The sequence below is a fragment of the Staurois parvus genome, unplaced genomic scaffold (genome assembly GCF_062004578.1).
Source record: "Staurois parvus isolate SC_StPar_1 unplaced genomic scaffold, SC_StPar_1.0 ptg000099l, whole genome shotgun sequence".
Classification (NCBI taxonomy): Eukaryota; Metazoa; Chordata; class Amphibia; order Anura; family Ranidae; genus Staurois; species Staurois parvus.
Window position 1 is genome coordinate 6,038,732 of NW_028317895.1, and position 13,081 is coordinate 6,051,812.

The 13,081-nt window shown below is 42.3% G+C and overlaps 1 protein-coding gene across 4 annotated transcripts in view; it reads right to left on the reverse strand.

Moving 5' to 3' along the window:
- Positions 1–3,354: 3,354 nt before the first annotated feature.
- The window catches only part of FAM193B (family with sequence similarity 193 member B), a 75,421-nt gene continuing 65,694 nt past the window's right edge, over positions 3,355–13,081 (reverse strand). For all 4 annotated transcript variants that reach the window (XM_089671142.1, XM_089671141.1, XM_089671140.1 and 1 more), the window contains 2 exons: positions 6,503–6,578; positions 3,355–5,239 (listed from right to left, as the gene is read on the reverse strand). In XM_089671142.1, coding sequence (XP_089527268.1) covers positions 5,143–5,239; positions 6,503–6,578 — 173 coding nt within the window. In that variant the 3' untranslated portion in view covers positions 3,355–5,142. The remainder of the gene's footprint in view (positions 5,240–6,502; positions 6,579–13,081) is intronic.

Consider the following 13,081-nt stretch of genomic DNA (forward strand, 5'->3'; position numbering starts at 1 on the left):
GCGTATTATACTTATTTCTGTACAGGTGCAGAGAATTCTTCTGGATAAAGTGTTGGTCTGCTGAACCAGCTTGTGTGAAAAGGCTAGAAATAATGCCATTTGAAGGTGAACACCTTTTTGGATGCCTACATCAAGAAGATTACAGGTGGAAAGAGTATGTTTTCCCAGGAAAAAGAAAATGTGGATTTCCTCATAAAAGTCAGGTTCCTTGACAAAGAGAAAGTAAAACGTTCGTTCTCCACAGGCTTCTACTTCCATGGCTAGACTGGGCGAATTCCTTTTGCCACAAGTCTTGGTCTTGCACTCTAAATCAGGTCTCAAATCAGCTTCACAATGAAGGGGTTCCCCCACTGGAAGCAGTGGGGGGACATTTACTGGCAAACATCTGATGCCGGAGACTTCTGGGTACACGTGGTCATATCCTCCAATTACAAGCTGGAATTTCAGAACCAGCCCTGTGCCTGTTTTGGCCACCAAATGTGCTTTCATCTCCGCAGCACTGAGTGGATGTACTGAAAACTGTATCCCAACTTCAGACTAGGAGTTCTGATACAGGTACTATGGAAGAGAGATGCTAGGGTTTCTACTCAAACAGGGAGGCAAGACCTATTCTGAACCTGAAATCTTTAAAGCCTTTTTTTGAAAGTTACAATGTTCCAGATGGACTCTGAGATCAGTTATAGCAGCCCTTCTTTCGGGAGAATTCTTGACATGGATGGATATCAAGAATGCTTATTTACACATCCCGATCCTTCCTCCACACAAACATTTCCTTTGTTTTTCCAGTGGACAATCACTGTAAATCCCTTTGGTGAAATCATCCATGAGGGTCCTGGGTATCCATGGTGGCCTCAATCAAGGCAGTCCCAAATGCTCAGTGGCATTCCAGACCCCTGCAATACAAATTGTGCCGACCAGCAGCAGGTCATCCCAGGCACTGGACCATCCTAAAGCCAGGAAGTCTCTGATATGGTGAATGTCAAATCCGTTGCTGGAACTAGGCCAATCCTTCCTTCCGATGAACTGGATCGTTCTCCCCATGGATGCTGGGGACACCCATGGCTCAGGGGACTTGGGACTCGGAGGAAGGCTCAAGTTCCAATCAACATCCTGGAGCTGGAGTTTGGAGTCTTTCCCTTCTACAGTTGAAAGACCTTCTCATGGAATTTCCAGTCAGAATACAGTCCAAAAATGCCACAGTGGTTATATGTGAACCATAATAGAGGCACATGAAGTATCACAACTCAGGAGACAGAGCTCATCTTAGACTTAGGAGGAGACAAATATTCCAGCCATATCTACTGCGTACATTCAGGGAGTGGAAATCTCGCAGGTGGACTTTCCTAGTCATCAGAAACTGATGCCGGGGAATGGTTGTTAAACCCAGAAGTGTTGAGGGAGGATCTGTCATTGTTGCAGTTGCAGCCACATTCCTGGTAGAACTGCTTGCTGTTGAGGCCATACATATCAGCAAGCAATTAAGGTGTAATGGGACCCTAGGCAAGGTAGCAGCTTTGACCTTCTTCCAACACTTTAACATTGAGAAAAAAATCTAATAGGCACAAAAAAACCAACCTATTTGTATTCTTTCCACTGTCATAGTCCCATTGGAAACCAATAAATACATCCTCCCTCGTAAGTTACAGGCAGGTGCACAGCTTTGACCAACTGCACTGTCCATTGCAACTAGTCCCCCTGGACATCCAACAGATCCTAGGTTTTTGCCTAGTTGCCGTGTGGATTTAGATTTGCGTCACTATCCTGGCTGCATCTGTGCAATACTGCTCCTTAGACTTCTATGAGACCCCCTCGGACTTCTGTAGAGGTCTATGGAGCTGAAAATATGCAGGTGGGGGCATCACAGTGAAGACTTGTGGAGCCGGATGTAAAACAAACAGCAAAGCAATGGCCTTTGAACAAAAGAAATTATGAATTTGTGTAAGGGGCAAATGGGATAACAGATGCAGAGCCTGAATGTCCATTCAGTCAATGTATACAGCCTGTATAGCCAATGCATATCCATTCACTTATATAGACTGCCCACATGCAGCTCAAAGCTAGTATAGAAAGATACACAACTCTTCATACTGTACGGGGCTGGTTGCAATCATGAAAGAATGAGTCATATCAAATTAACAAATTGACTAGATCATACAACACAATATACAAGCTTATTGAAAATAAACTATAATATTTTTTAACTCGTCATCAGCATTGGGTATACAGGTTGGCTTTTTTGCTCAGCCTCCCCCCCAATGGCTTTACAAAGCTATTTGCAAACAAAAGCATGGTGCCCCCCCCTCCTAAAAAATACAAACAACGAAAAAAAATTACTACAATGTACAGTATTCTCTCAGCACCCATAGAGATGGGGGGGGGGGGGGGCATTGGGCTTGTCCAGAAAATTTTAAGCCATTTTGTGCTGGGGATATGGGCTGGCATAAAAGTGAACCTACTGTATGGCATGAAAGGTCTGCTTTAAAAAAAAAATGTTCTAACCGTTGTACCCAACCGTCCACATAATAATAAAATCACTCGTGGAACTTACTTTTAACAGTTTAGAACTGTAATCATTAGAAATTTGTTGCAGTGCTTTTAAAAGTAAATATATTAAGGTGGGAGAAGACCGCTGCCAGTTTTTCAGGGATGCCTCTGGCTGTACTTCCTGTCCTGCTTTTAATTTGCCTTCAGATATATTTTGTATCTCTTTCAGCATTATTGGTGCAGAATCCTTGATTTATTGAAATATGGGGATGTAAATACAAATTCTATATTCTACTATTCCCTTCCTTTGTGAAATACATGCCAGCCTTACCAATCTAGCAGAACTTCATCCAATCTGCTAGAATGACAAAGTAATGTTTCAAGCCAACTAAGGAACCAAGTGCTATAGGGAACATACAACCATTGTAATGAAAGCAATTGAAGGTATTTTTATCTTATAATGTCAAAGAGTGTGAGGTCAGCCACAGTAAGTTGCTTTCCACTGATATCACAATCATATACATTTTTCAGACAAATATTAAAACAGGTAGGCTATGCTTCAGTACTCAAAATCAGGGTTTTACCATTGATATTTCTAGGTTAAATCTATCACAGTCAGTTGAAATCCAAATTGATTTCTGCATCGACCCAGGTTACTTTCCTGCATACAAGCTATTAAATTAAAATGGTTTGCTTGTGTTGTCAGATGTCATATGCTGCCTTGCAAACACTGGCTAAGGAAAAGTGTGACCAGAATTCATATATAGAGAGGTGTGTGTCTGTTTAGACATAAAAGGATGTAGGTTTACAGAGAATTTAATACACTAGCTAAACCATAACAGACAATAAAGACAAAAAGACTAGACTCAATTTCACCTGTGTCAAATGTCATTTTAATCTTTCTGAATGAAAGATTTTCACAGTATAAAAAAGTAAATAATAATAAAAAAATGAAAACAAAAACACAGCAAAGCCAATATACACTTGGCGAACAGAACGTTAATAAAATCCAATGCCGAATCCAGAGAACTGGAACTGCTTATCCTGCTTATTAAGTCCAGAATCCCATGGTGTATTCGAACATAGCACCAGCTGTCAGGTAAAAATAATATGAAAGAATACAGAGGAAAATAAAGAAATAAGACATTATTTCTGTCTTGCTCTACTGTAGCCAGATACATTATTTTGGTTGGTAAAAGACAATGAATGGGAAATACACATAGCAGAGGAAGAGGGGCTATTAAAAGGTGCTCTGGTTAAAATGGCAAAGTACCTTCCCCAATGCACCCTTCTGAAGGCTTCACACAAGACACACAGTGGAGGAACTGAAGTGATGCAAGTGCTTGGTAAAGGACAGATTAAAAGATGCAGTAACATATTTAAAACAATGGTGGCTTATGCTCCTACAGTCTTTTTAATGGGACTGATAAGCAAGATGTTAGACATCTCTAACTTCATTAAGAAATATTCTAATGAGTTCCTGTTTATGGAATATTATAGTATCTAAAATCTATTAATTTGTGAGATTTGAATTAGTTTGGCAGATATTTCAGGAGCCAGCATTCAGGAAGGGGGGTAAAAAGCATTTCAGATTGTTAAGGCTTCCTGTACATTGGTTTAACCACACTTTTAATTTGCTTTGTGATGAAGGAGAACATGCTAAGAAAGCATGCTTCAGGTTAAAAAAGGGAAAAAGACCAATGACAAAATCTAAAGAAAAAAAACATATTGTTAGTGCTGATGAGGCTTGTTAGATTTGTTGTTCCTACAAATCAATCTTATCTGCTGCCCCTCCCTAGTTTTAAAGTGTACACTTTACACCTTGAGCTTCTTAAAAGTCTAAAATCAGTAAGGCAAAAAGCTCTTCAAGTCTCTACACTCAAAACACTTGCAGAGCCAAATCAAAGATCCACTGACAGAAGACTTTCAAGCTGCCCAAATTTTTTCTATGGTTATAGGTTGTCCACAGCTTTGTTGCAAGTCCCTGTTGCAGGGAATAAAGGGGCATGTGTATATGACCTAGATTTAGGGACTGTTTCACCTTTTGCGTAAAAAAAAAAAAAAAAAAAAAAAAACCAAAAAACAATAAAATACCCTAGCAGCTCAAGTAATGTAACTGTTGTAATTTCAATGTAGTGTTTGGATTACATAATGCAATTACCAAAATTAAGCTGGTCCTAATCTTACAGGCAGAAAAAAAATATATTTTTTTTTTACCTCATAAAATTGACCATTTATTGTTCCCTGTGTGATACTATTGTAGTGGATGAACTATTAACAACTTAGGAAGCTAGGGTTTATAATTTATGGAGAAATAGTGAACATAGACATTCCAGGCATTATGGCATGTAGGATTCATTCTCTTAACACACAAATATTGCCCATGCCACTTCAATGCAGGGGAGTGATGCAAAACAGATTTCATGCCACGTGTGATGCCAACAATGAGGACCTGAATACAAGAGCTATAAAATGCTGTTGGCCGTGATAGAAAAAAATACAAATAAAAAAGGGCAATTGAGACGCAGTATTAAAAACCCTTAAACAGCTTGTGAAAGTGTGCAAAATGGAGCAGTGGGGAACCAGAGGTCAGAAAACTTGTTAAAACAAGTTTACTGATGACATTAGAAGAGAGGGGAAATGTAGGAAGTGCAGGCATCATTGTGCCACATTGGAAGTGGTTTTCTTCAGGCTAAAGTTGGTCCAGTTTACAGCCACTTTCTGCCGTGTCTGCTTTGCAGAGTCCAGACAGAACCTAGGAAACAAAAAAAAAAATAGATAGTTATTGCATTTTGGGACTATTTTGCTGCCAAAGCATAATACCATGTCACTGGTCTAATCATATGAAATCATGGGATCTCCTCTTTCTCTAGCATTGAATGGGTTCTGAAAGCTGCAGATAACATGCAATGAAGGGGCAATACTCTCTGCAACATTCTCCTTTGATATCATGACAACATCCTTGGCTCAGAGGAGTGAGGCATCACTGATGGTCACTGAAAGGCAGCACTGATACATGGCACTGATATACGGCACTGATAGGCGGCACGGACTGGCACTGATTGGCAATGATAGGTGGCACTGACTGGCACTGATTGGCATTGATAGGTGGCACTGATGGATGACACTGAAAGGCAGCTCAGATGGGCACTGATATTTGGCATTGATGTGCACTGGTATGCACTGATATGTGGCATTGATAGGCACTGGCACGTGGCACTGATCGGCACTGACAGCTGGCACTGATCGGCACTGACAGCTGGCACTGATGGACTTTGACAGGTGGCACTGCTGGGGCTACACTGATCATCAGGGCACACTGATCATCAGTGCCCTGATGATCAGTGTACATGTCCCCTCCGCGAAAAGCCGATTACCGGCTCTCCTCTCCTCTCGAGCTGTCATCGTGACAGCTCGAGAGGAGAGAAATGCCGATAACCGGCATTTCCGTGTTTACATGTGATCAGCTGTGATTGGGCACAGCTGATCACATGACAGAGCCGACATTTTCGGCTCCTTCCGTGACCGGTGATCCGCTGTGTCCGAGGGACACAGCGCAGTGCTAATTGCCACGCTGCGCAATCCCTGAACCGCGCATGCGCGGTGAGAACGGGAGGACGTCATATGACGTCCTCTCAGAACGAGAGAACCACCTTGCGTCCGTCATTGGACTATATGGTGGGCGGGAGGTGGTTAAAGAGGACCGATACTGGGCCAGAAAGGTAACAAATGGTATAGCAATAGTGTGTAAAGTGGACAAGTACAGCCATCTGGCAGACTTGCCCTCATTTCAAGTCCTAGTGATCAAGCAGTAAGTTAAAAGATTCTCCCAAACAAAGACACAGAAAACCATAAAATAAACCGCAGCTCTCATATTCCTTCCTGGATGATTCCATGGAGCACAAATTAAACATAATACATACTGTATAGTATTAACAATACAAATTAAGCAGCCTTAACCTGACAGTGCAAACATACTGAGTAGTAAAGTATAAAAAAACAAATTCTCACATCTCACCTCTTGAAATATTCTACTTCTCGATCGGTCTCATCCATTTCCATGCTGTCTACATCCTTAGGAAGGAACACATCATCTACAAGCAAAGAGAGGTTTTCAAAAAATCAAACAAAATAAGTATTTTGTGGTAATACATTTGTATTTATTGACTCATTTAGCTGTGTAGATTAAACCTGTAGATTATAACTACAAGCTTTCAAGGCAGTTTAGATCTCTAAAACTGTCCACACTCACATTTAACAATCTGGTTGTCGTCAAATTCCTCTACAACTATGTAGAACCTAAACATCTAATCCAGCCAATTCTCAACCAGGGTTCCATGGACATCTAGGATTCCTCCAGAGGTGCTAGGGGTTCCCTGAGCTGTGGCTGATTGACCTCCCATTACCTGCATAGATCTAGGGCCAAGGCCACTTGGCAGAGTCAGCTGCATGAACCCAAAGCTGTCTGTAAGGGTGGCATTGTGACCACCACTGAGACACTCTTCCCACTGCTTCCCATTGAATGGGTTGTTGCAAGAGCTCTCTTTCGGTGGTATTTGATCGCCTCTGCGGTTTTTATTTTTTGCGCTATAGCAATTTTGACAAAAAAAAAAAAACAGTAATTTTTGACGTCTGCTATTAACATGTCCAGTAAAAAGATTTTAAAAATCTAATTTCATCATGAATTTAGGCCAAAATGTATTCTGCTACATGTCGTTGCAAAAATAAATAAATAAAAATAATCCCAATATGTGTAAATTAACAGGTTTACGTGAAAGTTATAGCTTTTACAAATGGCGGTATAGATACTGGAATTTTTTTTTTCTTTACTAGTAATGGCAGCGATCAGTGACTTATAGCAGCACTGCAGCGGGCATTCTGACACCGGGGGGGGGGGGAACTAATGGTCACTGACATCCCCTGTAACACCAATACAGTGATCAGTACTAATAAAAAGCACTGACACTGTACTAATCACACTGGGCAGGCAGGGGTTAACATCTGGGGCGATCAAAGGGTTAACTGTGTGCTGTTTTACTGTGTGCTTTACACTGTAAGCATGCTGCTTTGTATGGCTCTGCTACGTAGGGCCATACAAAGCAATGTGCAAGAGCAGGCAAGGGAGAGATCTGTATTGTTTACATACAGGTCTCTCGCCTGTCGGTGATGCACGACGATCACCGGGTGCCGGCGGGGAATCACTGATCGAGAGGTGAGGCCGCCGACGGCGGCTTGGGTAGGGTGTGTGCCCCCTCCCCAGAAATGCAAGATCACATACATATATACATATACACACACATGTACATTTGCGTACCCCTGCCACCCTGTAGCAGTATATCTGCTACAGGGCAGCGGGAAAGCGGTTAATACATGAATGCACATTTGATGGCTAGCAGAGCTCAAATGTCTAAGTTCTAGCAAAAAAAAAAAAAAAGTGGTATTAAACCTAAAAACAAAACTTATATTTCAGCTTGCCAGTTCTTAGCTGTGGTGGCTGCAGTCATTTTCTTTTTACAGATTTTTTTCTTTATTTTTACCTGGTGATCTGGCCAGTAAATCTGTTATTTTCAACTTCCATTACCAGTCCAAACTGTCCAGCAGGAGTGTCAGTTTGAGGGTTGAGACAAAGCTTTTAACACTGACAGGGGTGCTTACAGTGGTCAGCTTTTAGTCATTTTGTAAAACCTTTATCCCAAATGGAAAAAAAAAAAAAAAAAAAAAAACTGTTGCAGAGTTTAGTTTTAATTTGTTGGTTATGTCCATCTAAAACTGCTAATCCATCTAACACTACTATAGCCCCAGACTGAAAGTGCTGTTGGCCACCATAGCAATTAGGCACTGCCACCACAAACTGTGTCACATTGAAGCAGTGAGCAAGTAGGACAAAAATAAAACAAAAGGTTTGGTTTCATGCAGACATGAATTAAAATGGGCAGAACATTACAGGCCTCAAAAATGCCCACTACAAAGTGTAACCTCCCCTTTCCAAGCTATCCTTAACCTCCTGATTTGAAAAGGTACACATTTCCACATCTGTTAAGCATTGAAATGTGTAGCACTAACAAACACTGCATGCAATTTTCTTGTTGTGCCATCCCAAAGATCTCCATTACTTCCTATGGCAGGCCGTCTCACTGGGACACCATTATTAGCACAGGCTGGTCAGTGTTTACAAAACAAGGGTTCTTCTGGATGCTTTTCTATATCCATGAGCTGTACAATCTCACCCTCAGGACTTGATAACACTGCAACATGCGGTAACATGCATTCCAATGAGTGGTTCTGTTTTAAAGGGTCCCATTCAGCAGACTGAAATGGGAATAAAAAAAAAAAAAAACACAAAAAAGGCAGCATGTGTGATTTTCCCAATGTGCTCCAAAAGTGGAAATGCATCATGTAGAGGAAAGAATTTCTCGATATATTTTACCTACATCACAAAATGCTTGGAAATATGTATAATATGCATGAGATGTAGTGGTTCTAAAAATAGAAGGTTGGCTCCCACTGCTGTCAATCACAGCCAGTGAGGAGGGAGAGGGGGCAGGGCCAAGCAGCGCTCTGTGTACCTTATGGACATACAGAGCAGGGATTGGCTATGAGAACACATGAACACCCCCACAGCAAGTGGCTTGCTATGGTGGACATTCGGCAGCGGGGGACCGGAGAACAGAGGGATTGTGGCTGCTCTGTGCAAAATTATTCCACAGAGCTGGCAAGTATAACAGGTTTGTTATTTTTTAAAAATTATTATGCAATGACAAGCTTTTTTTTTTTTTTTAGCTTTGAATGGAGTGGGAATGGTTGAGACCCGCAAGTTTTTGTTCTGCTCTCTGGGAAAGAAGTGAAGTGAAGGGAAATGCCTCCAATGGGACACAGAGACACAGCAGGAAGAAAAGAGCTCCATGAATTGATGGGATATCCCCTCTTAGACAAATGTCCTGCGTGAGTGCATTTTCTGCTGGAGTGTGAAGCAGTAGTTGAACACAAAAGTTTAACTAAAAGCAGTTTAACTAAAAGCAGGAAAACTAAAGCAGCAAGAAGATACAACAAAGAACTCTACTGCACTCTGGAAGGACTGCAAGCAAAACACCCTAGGAAACATCTCCTACAAGTCTGATTCCCACTCCATCTACCTTTTAATATGCCCCTTCTACTCATCCTTTTCATATTACTATTCTCAAAATCTCATTTTGTTACCACTCTGCTCCACCCCAAAGCTTATACATATCACCCTTACTTCTACCATCTCCCTACTACCGCTCTCATTACCTCCTGCTGTTACTTATCTCACCTGCAGACCCAAACACCAGGACAGGAAGGCAAGTGCACTCATACAGTTGTGGCCAAAATTATTCAACCCCCACTGAAATTGAGTGTTTTGGCCAGTTTGACATTGCTTTTGATCATTCAGTCATCTTGCTTACATTTACATTAAAGAGGCACTTGTAGGTCAGACAAATATAACATAACAGTTATAATGAAATAACCACAAATGTCTTTTCTGTGCTCACAGCATTATCAGTTTTATTCAACCCCCAAGTGACATTCAATCTTAGTACTTAGTACAGCATCCTTTTACAGTTATAACAGCTTTTAAACGTAAAGCATAGCTTGACACAAGTGTCTTGCAGCGATCTACGGGTATCTTCGCCCATTCTTCATGGGCAAAGGCCTCCAGTTCAGTCACATTCTTAGGCTTGCGCACTGCAACTGCTTTCTTTAAGTCCCACCAGAGGTTCTCAATCGGATTTAAGTCTGGTGACTGCGATGGCCACTCCAAAATGTTCCAGCCTTTCCTCTGCAACCATGCTCTAGTGGACTTGGAGGTATGCTTGGGATCATTGTCCTGTTGAAAGGTCCAACGTCTCCCAAGCCTCAGGTGTGTGACGGACTGCATCACGTTTCCATCCAATATCTCCTGGTACTGAAGAGAATTCATGGTACCTTGCACACGCTGAAGCTTCCCTGTACCTGCAGAAGCAAAACAGCCCCAAAGCATGATTGACCCTCCACCATGCTTCACAGTAGGCAAGGTGTTCTTTTCATCATAGGCCTTGTTCTTCCTCCTCCAAACATAGCGTTGATCCATGGGCCCAAACAGTTCTAATTTTGTTTCATCAGTCCACAGAACACTATCCCACAACTTTTGTGGTTTGTCCACATGGCTTTTGGCATACTGCAGTCGACTCTTCTTATTCTTTGGAGACAGCAAGGGGGTACGCCTGGGAGTTCTGGCACGGAGGCCTTCATTACGCAGTGTGCGTCTTATTGTCTGGGCTGAAACTTCTGTACCCACATCTGACAAATCTTTTCTCAGTTCCTCAGCAGTCACACGGGGACTTCTCTCCACTCTACGCTTCAGGTAGCGCACAGCAGTCGAAGTCAGCATCTTCTTTCTGCCACGACCAGGTAGCGTTTCAACAGTGCCCTTTGCCTTGAATTTGCGAATGATGCTTCCTAAGGTGTCTCTTGGTATGTTTAACATCTTTGCAATCTTCTTATAGCCATTGCCCTTCCTGTGAAGAGAAATCACCTCTTCTCTTGTCTTCCTGGACCATTCTCTTGCCTTCACCATGTTTGTAACCACACCAGTAAATGTCTAGAAGGAGCTGAGTATCACAGTCATTTTAAAGCTGCCTAATTGGTGCTTATTATGCTTGATTGCTGCTCGGTGACATCCACAGGTGTTTTCAATACCTGATGGAAAGCACCTGTATGAACCTCTGTTCTTCAGAGTGGTAGTCTTTAAGGGGTTGAATAATTGTGGCAATGAAGAAACCACATAAGAACCATTTACTACTGTATTACATAAACAATTGATGTCATTTTAGTTGCATTTGGGTAGTTACAACGTCCTTGTAGGATTTGATTCTGAATACAATTCCAAATGTACACTATAGTCCCTAAACCCCTTTACAGCATTGGGGGTTGAATAATTTTGGCCACAACTGTACATCCCGCTCCCATCTTACTTTTTTCACCCTCCTTCTCCTAACCTCTGGGGATATCTCCCCGAACCCCGATCCTCCAGTATCTCACCTCCACACCAGGCACCCTTCTTTCTCCAGGAATAGTTGCAATCCACTCAATTTAATCTCAATCCCCATGTTCCTAAAAACCACCCTCCCTTTTTCATGCGCACTCTGGAATGCCCGCTCTGTCCATGACTTTTTTGTCTCCCACTCTCTTAACCTACTAGCAATTACAGAAACCTGGCTTCAAGCAGCAGATTCTACTTCTCCCACAGCACATTCCTATGGAGGCCTCCACTCACTCATTTAGACCCTGTGGTCAGAAAGGAGGTGGAGTTGGTTGCTTCTATTTTCACTGAGCACCTTTCAAGTCCTCCCTACCCCTCCCTCTCTATCCGTCTCTTGAAACTCACTGCATTCAGCTGTTTTCTCCCATTTCCCAAGGACTGCAGTGATCTATTGGCCTCCTGGACAAGTGTTGTGCTTTCTTGATGACTTCTCTGCCTGGCTACCCTACTTTCTCTCCTCTGAACTACCCACTATCATTCTTGGAGATAACATCCCCTTTAATGTGAACAACCCGGCTACTTCCCAACTCTTCAACCTAACCTCATCTTTTGCCTTAACACAATGGACACAGCCACTCGCTCTGATGTGAATACATTAGACCTTGTTTTCTCCCATCTTTGAACTCCCTACAACCTCACAAACACCCCCTTTCCTCTCTCTGATCACAATCTCATCACCTTCACAGTGTCCTCGTCTTCAAACACCTATCCCTCCAAGCAGCAAACAATTACCCACAGAAACCTTCACAACTTTAACCCTTCTCTTTTCCACTCTGTAACTGACCGTCTCTATGACAGAATCTCTCCCCTGTCTTGCCCTGACCTGGTCACTTCTGTCTACAACAGCTTGCTTTCATCCACATTAGACTCACTTGCTCCTCTAACTACACGAAGTATCAGGCCCTGACCATTACAACCTTGGCAGACTGACGACACCAGAAATCTTAAACGACATAGTTGTGCACTGGAGCGACTGTGGCATAAAACCAAATCCCAGCAAGCATTCCTCCTATATAAATCTGCTTTCCTAAAATACAATTCCTCCCTCCATACTACCAAACAAGCCTGCTTTGTCACTCTTATTAATACCTTGTCATCTCTTCTCTACTTTTATTTCTCTACTTTCTCCACCTCCATCCAGTAACTCACTCACTGCTTACGGGATTGCCAATTGTTTCAAAAACAAGATTGATGCAATTTGTAAGGGCATCTCCAATACACAGACACCTATCCCACCAAGCATACCTTATACTAAACCTCCTTCAACATTTTCCTCTTTTGACCTTGCTACTACTGAAGAGGTCACTAAAAGGTGTTCTCAGAAGCTCATCTCACCACCTGCCCCCTGAATCCTGTTCCCTCACAACTACTATGGTCACCCTCTTTTTCTATCCTATGCTCCCTCACTCACATCTTCAATCTCCCCCTCTCTACTGGTACCTTCCCCTCCCCTCTAAAGCATGCGCAGATCACTCCCATACTTAAAAAGCCCTCACTGGACCCCACCAATCTGAACAACTTAAGACCTATCTCCCTACTCCCGTTTGCCTCTTAACT